Source organism: Arachis stenosperma, chromosome 10 (assembly GCF_014773155.1).
Source record: "Arachis stenosperma cultivar V10309 chromosome 10, arast.V10309.gnm1.PFL2, whole genome shotgun sequence".
Classification (NCBI taxonomy): Eukaryota; Viridiplantae; Streptophyta; class Magnoliopsida; order Fabales; family Fabaceae; genus Arachis; species Arachis stenosperma.
In genome coordinates, this window is record NC_080386.1 from 57,304,029 (window position 1) to 57,322,516 (window position 18,488).

General features: G+C 36.4%; 1 protein-coding gene across 1 annotated transcript; it reads left to right on the plus strand.

Moving 5' to 3' along the window:
- The first annotated feature begins 16,438 nt into the window (after positions 1–16,438).
- LOC130956242 (cyclin-dependent kinase inhibitor 7-like) lies at positions 16,439–18,183 on the plus strand. Its single transcript, XM_057883289.1, has 4 exons — positions 16,439–16,829; positions 17,032–17,090; positions 17,223–17,384; positions 17,539–18,183. Exons 1-4 carry the CDS (start codon positions 16,494–16,496, stop codon positions 17,603–17,605), a joined length of 624 nt encoding a protein of 207 aa, XP_057739272.1. The 5' UTR covers positions 16,439–16,493; the 3' UTR covers positions 17,606–18,183.
- Positions 18,184–18,488: the final 305 nt, after the last annotated feature.

Here is an 18,488-nt window from a genome sequence, read left to right on the forward strand (position 1 = left end):
AGTGAGGTCGATCCCACAGGGATTGAAGGATTGAGCAATTTTAGTTTAGTGGTTGGTTTAGTCAAGCGAATTAAGTTTTGGTTGAGTGGTTTGTATTTAATAGAAGCTAAATTGCTTGGAATGTAAAGGGGGAAGGGAAAATTGCAGTAAATTAAAGAGCAGGAAAGTAAACTTGCAGAATCTTAAAGAACAAGAAAGTAAATGACTGAAACTTAAAGTGCAATAAATGTAAATTGCAGTAACTTAAATTGCAAGGAATATAAACTGCTTGAATGTAAAAGGGGTTTGAGGACAGGGATTTCAGAATTTAAACAAGAGAAATTGAATTGCAACAATCAATAGAACAGAAATTGAATTAGAAGCAATTAGAATTCAAACAGAAGGAAATTAAATGCAGCAAAGGTTCACAGAAGAACCAAAAGTAAATTGAGACCTCAGGACTCCAGAGACTAGGTAGCTAAGCCTAGATCTCAATTGCCTTCCCAGATCTAAGATCACAAAGCAATTAACAAGAAATTGAAGAAGAAGCAGTAAAGGAAATGTGTTTGAATTCAATTATGCAGAAATGAAATCAAAGAGATTTTGAATGGTGATTGAGACAGAATTTACTCAATTCTTCACACCCAAAACTCAAAACAAGAAAAGTAAAAGTGCCCAAGCAAGAACGAGGAAGAAGAGAGATCAATTCTCCTCCCCAATTCTCTGAAATCTCAGTGAAGTCACCAAGAGAAGTTGCAAAATTCAAAGTTCCCAAGAAAGTGCCCAATTCATAAGTCAAATAAAAGGTGAAAAGTAAAAGTGAAAGTAAAGGTCCTAATTACATCAAACTAACTCCTATTTATACACTTTCTATTCTTGGATCTTGGGATTTGGATGGGCTTTTGATTTGGTGAAGAAATGAATTTTATTGGATTTTTAATCCAATTTTAGCCCATGAAGGATTGCTTCCAGGAGGCTGCCCTGCCCTTGTGGAGGGCAGGGCAGGATTTGGTGCGTGCGGCTATGGTGCGGGCGTGGTGCATTGGTGTGCGCTGCAGGATGCTGCCCTGCCCTCGCGGAGGGCAGGGCAGAAAAGTTTGGTGCGCCAGATTGGTGCCTTGGTGCGCTGCTGGTGCTGCCGAATGATGCCCTTGGTGCGCCAGGTTGGTGCGCTTGTGTGCCACAACAAAATGCTGCCCTGCCCTCGCGGAGGGCAGGGCAGTGTTTCCAAACTGAAGTCCCGCGTTCGAGACATGGTTGGAACGCACGCTACTCATTTTCCTTGGCTTTCTTGGCACCATAATCAAGCCTAGTTCCTTGCTTCTTCCTTGTTCCGTGTTCGACTCTTGTGGCATGCAATGGTGAACTTTTTCTTTGAATTTTTCCTTTTGGAGAGCCCGATACTGCCCTTGTGGAGGGCAGGGCAAGGTTTTTCCTTCCTTTAATCCAAGGCACCATTTTGTGCTCTGCCCTTGTCGTGGGCAGGGAAGAGTTGCCTAGCAAGCTTTGTTCCCTTATGTTTCCCTCCTAGAGGGCAGTGTGCCCTTGTGGAGGGCAATGCTTGCCTTCCTCATTTTGTGCGCCACACTTCTTCTCTCTTTGACCACATTTTCTTCTCCTTGGGCCACACTTCCTTAGGCCACACTTTTCCTTTTTTTCTTTTCTTCACCTACAATAAACCAAAACAACCACTCAAAGTATTACTAAATTCAAGAGGCTTATAAATCAATTAAAATTCAATTAAATTTAGCTTAAACCTCATGAGTTAACATTAATTTCATGGTGGTTGTTTGATTTAAAGAAGTTATGCATTTCCATTCCAAATCACTTACTGATGAGCGGATAATTTATACGCTTTTTGGAATTGTTTTTAGGAAGTTTTTAGTAAGATCAAGCTACTTTTAGGGATGTTTTCATTAGTTTTTATGTTAAATTCACATTTCTGGACTTTACTATGAGTTTGTGTGTTTTTCTGTGATTTCAGGTAATTTCTGACTGAAATTGAGGGACTTGAGCAAAACTCTGAAAAAGGCTGACAAAAGGACTGCTGATGCTGTTGGAATCTGACCTCCCTGCACTCGAAATGGATTTTCTTGAGCTATACAACTCCAAATGGCGCGCTCTCAACGGCGTTGGAAAGTAGACATCTAGGGCTTTCCAGCAATATATAATAGTCCATACTTTGTTCGGAAATTGACGACGTAACTTGGCGTTGAACGCCAAGTACATGCTGCTGTCTGGAGTTAAACGCCAGAAAAACGTCATGATCCAGAGTTGAACGCCCAAAACACGTCATAACTTGGAGTTCAACTCCAAGAGAAGCCTCAGCTCGTGGATTGATCAAGCTCAGCCCAAGCATACACCAAGTGGGCCCTGGAAGTGGATTTATGCATCAATTACTTACTCATGTAAACCCTAGGAGCTAGTTTATTATAAATAGAACATTTAATCTATTTATAATAAACTAGCTCCTAGGGTTTACATGAGTAAGTAATTGATGCATAAATCCACTTCCGAGGCCCACTTGGTGTATGTTTGGGCTGAGCTTGTTCAATCCACGAGCTGAGGCTTCTCTTGGAGTTGAACTCCGAGTTATGACGTGTTTTGGGCGTTCAACTCCGGATCATGACGTTTTTCTGGCGTTTAACTCCAGACAGCAGCATGTACTTGGCGTTCAACGCCAAGTTACGTCGTCAATTTCCGAATAAAGTATGGACTATTATATATTGCTGGAAAGCCCTGGATGTCTACTTTCCAACGCCGTTGAGAGCGCGCCATTTGGAGTTCTGTAGCTCCAGAAAATCCATTTCGAGTGCAGGGAGGTCAGATTCCAACAGCATCAGCAGTCCTTTTGTCAGCCTTTTTCAGAGTTTTGCTCAAGTCCCTCAATTTCAGCCAGAATTTACCTGAAATCACAGAAAAACACACAAACTCATAGTAAAGTCCAGAAATGTGAATTTATTACTAAAAACTACCTAAAAACAATGACAAAAAGCGTATAAATTATCCGCTCATCACAACACCAAACTTAAATTGTTGCTTGTCCCCAAGCAACTGAAAATAAAATAGGATAAAAAGAAGAGAATATACTATAAATTCAGAAGTATCAATGAATATTAATTATAATTAAATGAGCGGGACTTGTAGCTTTTTGCTTCTGAACAATTTTGGCATCTCACTTTTTCCTTTGAAGTTTAGAATGATTGGCTTATCTAGGAACTTAGAATTTCAGATAGTGTTATTGACTTTCCTAGTTAAGCATGTTGATTCTTGAACACAGCTACTTATGAGTCTTGGCTGTGGCCCTAAGCACTTTGTTTTCCAGTATTACCACCGGATACATAAATGCCACAGAAACATAACTGGGTGAACCTTTTCAGATTGTGACTTAGCTTTGCTAAAGTCCCCAGTTAGTGGTGTCCAGAGCTCTTAAGCACACTCTTTTGCCTTGGATCACGACTTTAACCACTTAGTCTCAAGCTTTTTGCTTGGACCTTCATGACACAAGCACATGGTTAGGGACAGCTTGATTTAGCCGCTTAGGCCTGGATTTTATTTCCTTGGGCCCTCCTATCCATTGATGCTCAAAGCCTTGGATCCTTTTTACCCTTGCCTTTTGGTTTTAAGGGCTATTGGCTTTTTCTACTGCTCCTTCTTTTTCTATATACTCCCTTTTTTTTTTTTTGCCATTCACTGCTTTTTCTTGCTTCAAGAATCAATTTCATGATTTTTCAGATCATCAATAACATTTCTCTTTGTTCATCATTCTTTCAAGAGCCAACAATTTTAACATTCATAAACAACAAGATCAAAAGACATATGCACTGTTCAAGCATTCATTCAGAAAACAAAAAGTATTGTCACCACATCAATATAATTAAATTAAATTCAAGGATAATTTCGAAATTCATGTATTTCTTGTTCTTTTGAATTAAAACATTTTTCATTTAAGAGAGGTGAAGGATTAATGAATTTTATTCATAGCTTTAAGGCATGGTTACATACTAATGATCATGAAATAAAGACACAAAATATAGATAAACATAACACTAAAAACCGAAAAATAGAAAGAAATAAAGAACAAGGAATGAATCCACCTGAGTGAGGGTGGCGCCTTCTTGAAGGTCCAATGGTGCTCTTTGAGCTCCTCTATGTCTCTTCCTTGCTTCTGTTGAATGATTCATAGTAATTTTGGTGTTCCTCCCCTTAGTTGCTTCCAATATTTGTGTGGAGGACCACTTATCCCCTGAGGTATCTCAGGAATCTCTTGATTTGCAGCCACATGTTCTACCACTGAGCTATGACGGCTTATATTTTAGTCTTTCCATCTCCCATGACTTGGAGGTGGAAGCTTTTTGTCTTTCCTTTTTGTCTTTTTTTTTTTTTTTTTTGAAAGCCTTTTTCCTTGTTCCTGCTCATATAGGGAAGAAGAGAACAAGAAAAGAAAGAGGAATCCTCTATGTCACAGTAAAGAGGTTCCTTATTGTTAGTAGAAGAAGAAAGGAATAAAAGTGGATAATCCAATTACAATGGTGAGGATAGAGGCAGTGATTGGAGATGAAGAGAGGTGAAGAGAAATGTTAGTAAATAAATAAAATAAATAGAAAGAGATGAGGGGGAGAGAAATTCAAAAATAATTTTGAAAAATGGGTTAGTGATTTTCGAAAATTAAAGATAAGATATAATTAAAATTAAAATTTAAAACAATTAATTAATTAAAAAGAATTTTTGAAAAAGAGGGAGGTATTTTCGAAAATTAGAGAGGGAAAAGTAGTTAGGTGGTTTTGAAAAAGATAAGAAACAAACAAAAAAAATTAATTAGTTAGTTGAAAAAGATATTAAAATCAAATTTGAAAAGATAAGAGGATAAGAAGTTAGAAAAGATATTTTAAAATCAAATTTTTGAAAAAGATAAATTTTGAAAAAGATATGATATAAAAGATATGATAAAAATATATGATTTTTGAAAAGATAAGATTGAAAAGATATTTTTGAAAAGATATTATTGAAGTTAGTTTTGAAAAAGATTTGAATTTTAAAATCACAATTAATGACTTGACTCACAAGAAATCACAAGATATGATTCTAGAACTTAAAATTTGAATCTTTCTTAACAAGAAAGTAACAAACTTGAAATTTTTGAATCAAAACATTAATTTTTGATGCAATTTTCGAAAATATGATGTAAAGATAAGAAAAAGATTTTGAAAATATTTTGAAAAAGATTTTTGAAATTTTCGAAAATGATGAAAAAATGGAAAAGATATGATTTTTGAAAAAGATTTTAAAAAGATAAGATTTAAAAAGATAAGATATTTTTTTTTTTATTTTTGATTTTTTTTTTGATGAGAGAGAAAAACACTAAAAATACTCAATGCATGAAAATTTTGGATCAAAACACATGATGCATGCAAGAACACTATGAATGTCAAGATGAACACCAAGAACACTTTGAAGATCATGATGAACATCAAGAACATATTTTTGAAAAATTTTCAAGAAAAGAAAACATGCAAGACACCAAACTTAGAAATTTTTCATGTTTAGACTCTATGAATGCAAGAATGCATATGAAAAACACCATACAACACAAAACAAGAAAATATGAAGATCAAACAAGAAAGTTCATCAAGAACAACTTGAAGATCATGATGAACACTATGAATGCATGAATTTTTTCGAAAATTTTATGCAAGAAAAAGATGAACATGCAATTGACACCAAACTTATGACTTGACACAAGATTCAAACAAGAAACACAAAATATTTTTTTATTTTTATGATTTTTTAATTTTTTTGTATTTTATTTGATTTTTTTCGAAAAACATATAAGAAAAAGAAAATAAGAAATTCAAAATTTTTAATATGAATTCCAGGAATCATGCAATGTTAGTCTAAAGCTCCGGTCCAGGAATTAGACATGGCTTAATAGCCAGCCAAGCTTTCAATGAAAGCTCCAGTCCAAAACACTAGACATGGCTAATGGCCAGCCAAGCTTTAGCATACAGCTAATAATCAAATTAACTTGCCTTTATGAAGATGGTTTTGAAGCCTCAGTCCAAAAGAATTTAGACATGGCTTTACAGCCAACCAGGCTTCAACATGCTTCATGAAACTCTAGAATGCATATTAAAAAATTTTTTGAATAATTTTCGAAAATAGGGAGAATATTTTGAACATATTTTCGAAATTTTTTTTTTAAATAAAAATTACCTAATCTGAGCAACAAGATGAACCGTCAGTTGTCCATACTCGAACAATCCCCGGCAACGGCGCCAAAAACTTGGTGGACGAAATTGTGATCACTGTTCTTTTCCAACTCGAAATAATCCCCGGCAACGGCGCCAAAAACTTGGTGGACGAAATTGTGATTCCTTCTTTTCTAATTCGAAACAATCCCCGGTAATGGCTCCAAAAACTTGGTGCACAAAACCATGGGGTAAAATCATGTACACAAAAACTATTGTGTCTCTTGTTCATTCACAATCCCGTTCAACTAACCAGCAAGTGTACTGGGTCGTCCAAGTAATACCTTACGTGAGTAAAGGTCGAATCCACAGAGATTGTTGGTATGAAGCAAGCTATGGTCACCTTGTAAATCTCAGTTAGGCAGATTAAATTGGTTTATATATTTTCGAATATTAATAATAAAAAGAAAATAAAAAGGATAGAAATACTTATGTAAATCAAGAGTGGGAATTTCAGATAAGCGTATGGAGATGCTGTGCTCCTCTTTGAAACTCTGCTTCACTATTCTCTCTTCCAATCCTTCTTACTCCTTTCCATGGCAAGCTTTGTGTAGGGCATCACCGTTGTCAGTGGCTACATCCCATCCTCGCAGTGAAAGCTAATGCTCACGCACTCTGTCACAGTACGGCCAATCACCGGTCGGTTCCCTCCCCTACTGGAATAGAATCCCTGTTTTGCGTCTGTCACTAACGCCCAGCAGGTTACAGGTTTGAAGCTCGTCACAGTCATTCAATCCTAGAATCCTACTCGGAATACCATAGACAAGGTTTAGACTTTCCGGATCCTCATGAATGCCGCCATCTATCTAACTTATACCACGAAGATTCTGTTGGGGAATCTAAGAGATACACATTCAAGCTCTGTTGCATGTAGAACGGAAGTGGTTGTCAATCACGCGCGTTCATGAGTGAGAATGATGATGAGGGTTATCCAACTCATCACATTCATCATGTTCTTGGGTACGAATGAATATCTTGGAATAAGAATAAATGAAGTTTATAAGATTATAAATAGTAATTGCATTGAAACTTGAGGTACAGCAGAGCTCCACACCCTTAATCTATGGTGTGTAGAAACTCCACTGTTGAAAATACATAAGTGAAAGGTTCAGGCATGGCCGAGAGGCCAGCCCCCAAAACGTGATCACTAGATCAAAATACAATCCAGGATGATAATATGATAGTAAAAAGTTCTATTTATAATAAACTAGCTCCTAGGGTTTACATGAGTAAGTAATTGATGCATAAATCCACTTCCGGGGCCCACTTGGTGTATGTTTGGGCTGAGCTTGTTCAATCCACGAGCTGAGGCTTCTCTTGGAGTTGAACTCCGAGTTATGACGTGTTTTGGGCGTTCAACTCCGGATCATGACGTTTTTCTGGCGTTTAACTCCAGACAGCAGCATGTACTTGGCGTTCAACGCCAAGTTACGTCGTCAATTTCCGAATAAAGTATGAACTATTATATATTGCTGGAAAGCCCTGGATGTCTACTTTCCAACGCCGTTAAGAGCGCGCCATTTGGAGTTCTGTAGCTCCAGAAAATCCATTTCGAGTGCAGGGAGGTCAGATTCCAACAGCATCAGCAGTCCTTTTGTCAGCCTTTTTCAGAGTTTTGCTCAAGTCCCTCAATTTCATCCAGAATTTACCTGAAATCACAGAAAAACACACAAACTCATAGTAAAGTCCAGAAATGTGAATTTAACATAAAAACTAATGAAAACATCCCTAAAAGTAGCTTGAACTTACTAAAAACTACCTAAAAACAATGCCAAAAAGCGTATAAATTATCTGCTCATCATGCACATACCAAAGAGCCAATATTGTTGATCACAATTTCGTCCACCACTTACTTAGGATGCAAGAAAGTGCATAAAGACTAACAAAACAAGTAAAATTAGCTTGAAAAATGGGTATATGATGACTAGTCATCAAACGTTTTCACTGAGAGGATGGGATGTAGCCATTGACAACGGTGATGCCCTACATACAGTGCCATAGAAAGGAGTAAGAAGGATTGGATGAAAGCAATGAGAAAGTAGAGATTCAAAAGGAGCACAGCATCTCCATACGCCTATCTGAAATTTTCACTATTGATTTACATAAGTATTTCTATCTTATTTTATTTTCTGTTTATTATTAATTATTTGAAAACCCATAAACCAATTTAATCTGCCTAACTGAGATTTACAAGGTGACCATAGCTTGCTTCATACCAACAATCTCTGTGGGATCGACCCTTACTCACGTAAGGTTTATTACTTGGACGACCCAGTACACTTGCTGGTTAGTTGAACGGAGTTGTGAATTCAAATAGAGCCAATTATTAAATTTCATACAAGTACAAAGAGCATGGATCATAATTTCGTCCACGAAAGAGCAAAAAAGAAGAGCCTAGGCATGCCACTTGAGCTCAAAGGCGTGGCACGCCATGCTAACTATGCAAATGAGAAGGTCCTGAGCGTGCCACTTGGGCTCGAAGGCGTGGCATGCCAGGGTGGTTGATGGAAAAGGTGTGCCACTTGCAAGCCAAGTGTGGCACGCCAAGCCAAGATGAGAAGCTAGGCGTGGCACGCCACTCAAGCACCAGCCACACACCAAGCATATGGGCCACATTTATGAGTTTTTCCTTTTCCTTCCAGCTGTAATTTTCTTTTCCCTTTTGTATTTTCTTAATTTTAGTGATAGGAGTAGTATAAATAATCCCTAGAAGTACTGAAAAGGGCGGTTGGATTAGCAAGTTAGTTTTACTTTTACACTTCACTTCATCTCTTCCACTTTTCTCTAAGCTATGAGTAGCTAAACTTCCTCTCATTGGGAGAGGGAGCTCTGTTGTACTTGATGGATTAATGATAGTGAATTTCTTCTTCTCTTCATCTTCTTTTTGATTTGCTAGAAGGAATTTCGTTCTTCATGCTAGTGTTCAATAATCTTGGGAAAGATGTTGAATGCAAAATGGGTTTCATGGGAACCTTGGAAAAGAAAACATGAAACCATGCTTGAAATCCCTTCTCACACTTGAGTAGATCTGGGTTTTGGGATTGGATATGGTGACATATAATTGATGAACGAAATTTATCATGCCGATATAGAAGTCAATGATGAATATGATCGTGAGTATAGTATAACCGACACTTAAACTTCGCATCAAACAATCCTACAATCTATAACCGAGAGTACTAGTCTCCCGAGTCGTCCTCCCTTGGAATTGCTAAATCATGCATCTTATTGATTAGGAAGCCTTGTTATGATTCTTTGAAGGTTTAGCAAAATAGATGACAAACAATCAATCTTTAAAAGACTTGGCCTAGGGTTGGCATTAGAAATCCTATCCTTATAGTTCCTTCAATGATGACAACAATTAGACCTTGCTTCATTTATTTAACCCCTAGGTATAGAGGAAAGTCAAATGAGAGTAATTAACTTGAGTCACAAGTTCTAGCTTTACCTTAGGGAAATTTAGCTTTAGTGCACTCCAAGTCAACTAGCAATTTCTAATTCCAAATCAACAATTGACATAAACTATTCAACTCTTTCTAATGATCCAAACCCTATGCCAAGTAAGAGACTTTTACTTCATAACTAGTGTTGGCATTTTATCAAACAATTGATGAGCAAGAATGAAAGGCATAGCAAGAATGAGAAGAAAGTAGAATTAAAAAATGCTCCAACACAAGAAACTAACAACAATTAACAAAGAATAACAATGGAAATGAAACTCTCAAGAACTTGATAAAATCCCAAACTACAAAGTTGAATCTAGGATCTATGAAAATTGAGCAATTACAAACACTAATTAAGATTGGAGAAGAAGATCTATGACATGAACAAAGTAAATTGAGAATTGCAATGGATCTCACCAAAGAGTGATTGAAAATCCAGAAAATGGATGAAGATGAACCCTAATGAGAGCTTGCAACCTCTCTCTCCCTCTCCAAAAGTGTAACTAACTATAGCCAAAAATATCTAGAACAATCTAAAATGAGCTAAAAGTCCCTTAACCCTTCAATCTTTGGTCTTCTTAAGCTCTTCCCGCCAAGGCACTTCCCCAAGATGAGATCCCCAACTATCTCCACGCCCATGTCACGTGACTCTTTTAAAAAAATCATATTCGAGCATCGGCGCGCACGCGGAAAGCACGCGTGCGCGCCACTGGGGCATCTTGTAATGTGCGCGGAGGCGTAATGTACGCGTACGCGCCCATGGAGATCATGGCCTAGCCGCTACACAAGCCGGCTCGTGGCTTGGCTCTTGGCTTTGACTTCTAGCTGCTCAATCCACGCGGGCGCGCCAAGTGCGCGCACGCGCCCCTTGCTGAAGTTTCCAAAGCTCAATTTCTCATGCTCCCTTCCTTTGCGCCCGTTCTCCTTCTCTCTTTCGGTTCATCCCTGCCCTATATTCTGAAACCACTTAGCACACAGGTCACGGCATCGAATGGCACCAAGAGAAGATTAGAAATGTATCTAATTTAGTGCAAAATAAGCATGTTTTCATCCATGAGGCAAAGATTAGGAAAGGAACACAAAGTCTCGTATTTTCATATAAAATGCGTGTGGAATCATTGATAAAACCCCTGAAATCGATACAAGATAAACCCTCAAAATGGGGTTTATCATTAATCCACCCACTATTTGGATCTATGAGGATGTGTGGTATAATCAGGGACCAAGCATATCTCTCTTCATGAGCAATTAGACCAAGGAATTGGCTGATTATCAAGATTCGAGAGATTGAATCACGAAGAGATTGGGGTTCAATCAATCATGATTGCCAAGAAGTCAATGAGTTGCATGATTGAAGATGAGATGAGCTAAATTTAATCCAAAGAGAGCAACATCTCCTAATCCCAATGAATTTTCCCTATTCTTATCTTTCCTATTCTTTATAGCTTTTCTTTAATTTCTGTTATTCCCCATTCCCATTTATATTTCAGTCATTTATGTTTCAGCACTTTACATTCTTGCTATTTACTTTTTTGCACTTTATTGCTTTTCTTTAATTTTGAGCCATTTACATTTCTGTTGATTTAGAATTCTGTTTGCAACAATCACTCTTAATTAGCTTGACTAATTAACCCATTAATTAAAATTGCTCAATCGATCAATCTCTGTGGGATTCGATCCCACTCCTACTGGGTTATTACTTGACGATATTTGGTGCGCTTGTCAAAGAACGATTCATTTTATATGGGGAGTGGATTCTGGTCATCATCGATTCTCACTCACCTGAGGTATTACTTGGACGACCCGATGCACATGCTGGTTCAGTTGTGCGAGTTCTAATTTTGCACACCATTTTCCATGATTTTATTGGTAAGTTTATGGAAATTTACATTGATGATATAGTAGTGATGTCGGAATCGAAAGAATCTCATTTAGAAAATTTAGAGATTGCTTTTAAACGAATGGGATATTATCAACTCAAAATGAACTCATTAAAATGTGCTTAGTGTATCTGCAGGAAACTCTGTAGGAAACTTTTTGGATTCATTGTGCAGAAAAAAGGAATTGTTGTCAATACTAACAAGTGCAAAGCTATTTTTGACTCATCAGCTCCCAAAAACAAGAAAGAACTTCAATATTTCTTAGGTAAAGTGAGTTTTCGTCGATGTTTCAACCTGTCAAGAAAAATAAGGATATTTACTCCTTTGTTGAAATTGAAATAGGGAGAAGAATTCAAATGGGAAGAGGAACACCAACAAGCATTTGACCAAATTAAGCAGTATTTGACTTCACCATCGATCTTGGCAGCTGTTAAGTGATAAACTCCAATTTTTTGGTTTATCTTGTGCTTATTTTGGGGGGATTTTATCACCTTTTCCCACATTTATTCAATGAAATAGCATGGTTTTGTAATTCTCCCTAAATTTGTGCTTAAGTGTAAAAACATGCTTTTTAGGCCTTTAATTGATAAATTTTATTCACCTTTGATTCTACTAGATGCCTTGATGTGTTTGTTAGTGAATTCAGGTTGAAAAGGCTAGGGATTGATCAAAGAAGTGAAGAGAAAAGTATGCAAAGTGGAGAACTCATGGAAAAAACAAGGATTTGCAGTGCACCACCGACGCGCACGCGCAATAGACGCGCACGCGTAGATATAATGTCGCATGGAAACGCGTACGCGTAGATGGAAAAATGCCAAGCGACTCGTACGCTTGAACCATGCGTACGCATCACTGCTCGCATGTGACCTCGTTAAAGTGAAAACGCTGGGGGCAATTTCTGAGCTGCCCAGGTCCAAATCCAACCCATTCCTGATGCTATTTCATGCAGAATTCAAGCTTAGACAAAGGGGGAGTACTTAGTGAGTCATGATGAGGCTTTAGTTAGTTTTCTAGAGAGATGTGCTCCCTCTTTTCTCTAGAATTAGGTTAGGATTAGGTTAATTTCTTTTGGATCTAGATTTGATTACTTGATTTCATCTTGTTTCCTTCACAATCTCTTGTTCTAATACTTCAATTCTTCTTGATTCTCTTGTTAATTTTACTTTCATGCCTCTTTTATGCTCATACACTCATGTTGGATTTGGATCTCTTTTAATAAAATTTGATGTTGATGTTCTTCTATTGATGATTTGAGTTGTTGATTTGCTTCCCTTGCAATTTGTAGTTGGTAGATTTATATTTCTTGCACTTTTACTATGCTTTCCTTTTATGCCTTCCAAGTGTTTGACAAAATGCTTGGTAGGATGTTAGAGTAGATCTTGCGCATTCTTGGCTTGGAAAGAGTAATTAGGCAATCTTGAGTCATGGATACCCAACTTATGCTGGTGATCTAGAGTGTTAGTTAATATGATTTCCATTGACTCTAATCTCTTACTAATTTAATTAGTAAGTGATTAGGACTTTTGGATTGAGATTAGCTAGTCTTATTAGACTTTCTTGGAGTGTGAGGATAACATGATACCTTCTTCTATCGTCCGGGATGAGGTAATAAGATAAATTCTTGTTTATTATTGTGATATGATTAACTACTTTTGTTTGACGTTCTCCCTATGTGAAGTTAACATGATACCTTCTTCCATTTGTTGGAGTTGATTAAATAAGATGAATTAATCATTGTATGACTAGGAAAGAGAGTCTACATTCTCAACCCTTGCCATGAATGTCTCTCTTTATTACTTGCTTTCTTTAATTGCTTGCTTGATTTACTTTTCTTGCCCCTTTACTTTTTTGTACCTTTATCAATCAAGTCCTTTAATTGCTAGTTCAATTTCCTTTTGTTGCCATTATTTCCTTGCCAATTACAGAATCAAACCCCTTTGCATCCTCATAGCCAATAATTGACCACTTCATTGCAATTCCTTGTAAGACGGCCCGAAGTTTAAATACTTCGGTTAATTTTCATTGGGGTTTGTACTTGTGACAACACCAAATTTAATTTGATTCGAAGATTGATTATCGGTTTGGATTATACTAATAACGGAATTATTTTGTAGAATTTTGAACCGGTATATATTCTTGCTATCATTAAGCAAGGTCGACCACTAAGATTATATATAGCTGTGCCAGAAACAACTCTAGGGGGCATGCTGACCCAAAGGGACGAAGATGGCAATGAGAGAGTAGTTTACTATCTAAGATTGAGTATATGGACTAAAAGTCTGAGTAGTCTGAATAGATTGAAGAAATTTTGTTTCAACACGAACTAACTGATCCACTCCTCGATAAAAAATATTGTTGATATTAGCAAATTGAGAGGAAGTCCCTTTCTGGGATGGCTTTGATTGCAATATATTAGAATAAAAAATAAAAAATTGCAAGTACAAGGTGAAAACAGTTGCGACAAATATCGTTAAGTACATACCTTTGAGGTTGCAGGTCGGACTCGTTGAAGGTTGGGTGGTTCAGCTCCCGATAGAATATCAATAGGACCACGTTTCTTTGAGGATCGGGTTGCACCATTCGACCTTCTTCTGTTCCGACCTCCCCCATGTTTGGTCTTTGATACAAATTTGATTCGACACATTGTCGAAAAATCCTATCGAGATTATCAAAAATCAAATGAAACAACATAAATACATTTGTGACTGATTTTAGTAACTAATTTTAATGTATAAATAACATTTTTAACCATAAATTGACATAAAAAAATTAATGCAACAAATTATATTTTTTAATTAAATATACAGGATAACCGGGTATTCAGATTGGATCGATTTTCACAAGACTGAATTTGATATCCGATATAAATAAGAACAAATATAATAAAATTGTATCCGATTACTTGTTGGATGCTAAATTAAATTGAATCCGTTTAATTTTAATCAAATAATCGAGTTACTTTGTTTACAATACTAACGACATGACCGTCAACATGACTAAAATTATTTATATGGTTTAAAGATAAATTTTTATTTTGATCAATTATTTTTTAATATTAAAAAAATATATAAGAAAGGTGTACATAGAAATAATGTATATAATGTTTTTTATTTTTGTAATTATTATTTTATAAATAAAAAAATTTAATTATTCTTCTAATTCATATAATTTTATTAAATTTTCAATTAGATTTTTATATTTTTTTTCTTTTTATTTGGACTCTTATACTTTATCAGATTTTATAATTAAGTCTCTACTGTAATAAAAATACTGAAATTAATGGAATATTCTTTTAAACTATGCAGAATATTCAGTTAAGTATCAGATATATTTATTTTGTTTAATAAAATATTTTATTAATTTTAATATTTTTGTCATAATATAAACTTAATTACAAAATTTGACATAATATAAAAATTCAATAAAAAAATATAAAATTCTAATAAAAATTCAGTAAAACTATATAGAATCTAATCGAATAATTAAACCACGAAAAAATCCACTTCCATATATAGCATGGAAATGAACTTTAAAAGCATACTTTATATCAAGCATGACTATTTATTCTTGCACTTATCATCCTACCATTCTAAGAATAAATAAACTTATTCACATAATAATTTTCATATTGAATAACCTTAACTAAAAGCGTGCGTTATAAACTTATAATAATCAAATAGTTACTTTTAAATCGGTATAGAGATTCAATTCTGGGATTTCTTATTTTACTCTCTCCTTTTATTATGACTTTTCCTCAAAAGTGCATGCATATTCCGATTTGAGCCAATAAAAGAAAGAGAAACTTTTCAAACAAGGCAAGTAATCCCATGTCAATAATTATGTACATTTATCATGTATTATTGTTACCTAGTTAGCTCCTTCCTAAAGTATATCCAAAACCCTGAATGAGAGCTCATGAATTTATTGAACTTTAAAGTGGATTAACAAACTTCTAAAAATAACTAACTATGCAAAAAGAGAGCTTTTACTTCTTTGATAGCGACATGGTGAAAATTTTGATCACAGTGGCATCTCGAATTTGGTTAGCACACGGAACAAAAAGTACTTTTAGAGCGAAGAAATGAAAGATGATGAACTAATTTTTAAATCAATGTCAATGATTCAGGCATACTGGATGGTCACAGCCCACAGTGATAAGAAAATGGATAATGCATCCTCAAATACTTCAGCCACTGCATGTAAAGGAATGTACAAGTTAAATGTGAATGTTTATACGATAAAAGTTCTTTAACTTGTATTGATATTAGGCTTGGTTGTATATATAAATATATATGTATACATTTTATATTATATAGAAACATAAAATCAATTATAATTTAATAATTATTTGTAAATAATTCTCGTGTACTAAAGCTATAAAAATTATTTCAAAAAAAAATATCTTGTATAAAATAGAAAGAATTATTACTACTATTAAGATAATAAAGAAAGAGCTTTATTTGGGGCCTTGGGGGTACTACTACTAGTGATTAGTGAAAGAAGCGTTTCACATGGGATGTTGAAAAACGGCACAGGGAATTACGTTTTAGTAGAATGGACAATTGGCACTGTGGGCCCCACCAGTAGGGGCTATGGGGCAAAAAATAAATTAAAATTCTTCGATACCATAGCATAGAGGCACAAATTGGCACTATAATATACAGCCAGCACTATCGCTGGCAAGTCATGGTCGTAACGATGACGTTTTACCCCTAACCCTCTCCTGTTGTTGATCCAAGGTGAGTAGGGGAAAAAGGGTCCCACTGTTGATTTATTAAATTCAATCTCAACCGTCCATCTAATCAGTGCGCTCATCAATATTCCTCTGCGATCATCCTCTTTTTAAGCTCACTCAAACCCCCACTCTCACACTCTCTCTCTACTCAAAATAGCAAAATTAGAAAGAGAAAGAGGAAGAGAAAGAGAGCGTGTGGAAGAAGACAATGAGCGATTGTAAACGCTGTGTACCGTTAGCTTCTGCCATGGAAGCTTCTTCTTCCAGCGAAGATAATGTTTCTAACAAAAGGAAGACCACCACTTCGTATGAGTTTTTGTTAACCTCTACTTCGGATGCGCCGCACCGCCAGCGTCTTCCTAGCTTCGGTTATTCTCTAGCCGCGGCTAGGTTCAACGACGTCACCGTGTCGCCGGAAGGTTCGCTCAATTCCTCCGGCACGGTTGTTTCCTTCGAATTCTGCTCAGATCGCTCTCCGCGCTCTTTCTGTAGCTCCGCCTTTGAAGTCGCGATGGAGCTCGACACGACGCCGTTAGATCTGGAGGTTCGGTTTTCGAAATTCTGCTTCTGTGATACGCTTTCGTTTTCGCATTCTTCAGTTACTTTTTCAATTTCTGTTATAATCTTCGTTAAGCCACAAATTGTTCAATTTTGCAGTTTCAACTTTCAAATTGTTAACGTACTTAATTTTTTTTTTAAATTTAATTTATTGAGAATAACATTGGCGAATTAATGTGATCCTTCAGGTTCAGACCAAGGGTTTCGTAACTGTTGACTCAACGTTCCACAATTTCAAATCCAGCAGGTTCTCAAGTTTTTATTCTTAGTCCTCTTTCTCCGCTTACACGTTCTATTATTCTCTCAAACGAAAAATATAGCTACATTATTCAAACAGCACTACCTACATTTTTTTTCTTCTGCGTTTTCGGTTTTCTAGTTTGTTGAGTGAGCAGTGTGGAGACTCGGAAGAATCGGCGGCTGTGGTGAGGCAGCATGAGCAAAAATCTACGGCAGCGAAGAAGGAGAAGGTGCCAGAGGTGGAGATTGAAGAGTTCTTCGCAATGGCTGAGAAGTACGAACAAAAACGGTTCGCTGAGAAGTAAGTACTGGGAGTGATAATGTAATATAGTGCTGCTGTTTTTTCTTTCTATTTTTGTGAGTGTGCAGGATAAGGAATGTAAGCGAGGTCGCACTCTAGCAGTTGCCAGAAAGAATCGAACCCTAACTAACTAACAACTTTGCTTTGCGTGTAGGTACAACTTTGATATTGTTGCAGATATGCCGTTGGAGGGTCGGTACCAGTGGGTTCGTTTACAGTGAATCCCTTGAGAGAGAGAGAGAGAGAGAGAGAGAGAGAGAGAGAGAGAGAGAGAGAGAGAGAGAGAGAGAGAGAGAGAGAGAGAGAGAGTGACTGATTCTGTGTTTATTTGTAGAGTGTAGTGGAAGAAAGAAGCTAATTAACCTGACAGGAGGTAACACGAAATTGAGGTTGCAAATTCTGGTTGCTCCGGGTAGACGGTGATGGCTGGTGTTGGCGGCGCGTGGTGCGTTTGGTTGATTTTTTAATTTTACTTTTTGTGTACAGATAACTGTTTAGTACAACTAGCTGGCTACTTTTATTCCTTAATTATTCCCTTTCTGCAATAACGCAACCTTCGCGATCATAGATAGAACTTGTAGGGAGAAAAAGAGAGAGAAAGAGAGAAAGGAACTGGGTTAAGTGGGAAAACAAAAAAAATATACAAAGAGCACAGAAATTCCCATAGTGAATTAGTGGCTTAATGTTTTAGAATTTGTAGTTTGAGACCGTCTCTTTCAGTGTTTCCAGAAGAACAAAGGGGTTCAGCTAATTCTTAGGGCTGTTTTATTACTCATTATTGGAAGAATTCATGGATAGAGATGACATTATCGCTTTTTTATTTTATGGCTTCCTTTTACTTTTGATTTCTTTACGATAAACCTTTAGGCCATTTTGGAATATCCTCTCCATCACAAGTAATGATTCCCTTATTTGGTGCGGGGACCATGTGCCAGGCACATAAAGAAATGACTGCATTTACCAATTAACTCGTCTTTTTCCTCAGCTCTCCGCGGGTTAATGATTGATGGTATCAGCTTACCAACATGCACAAAATTAACAACCACTTACAATGACCACCCAACCTACACCCTTACCATATTTTATAACAACCAAGCCTATACG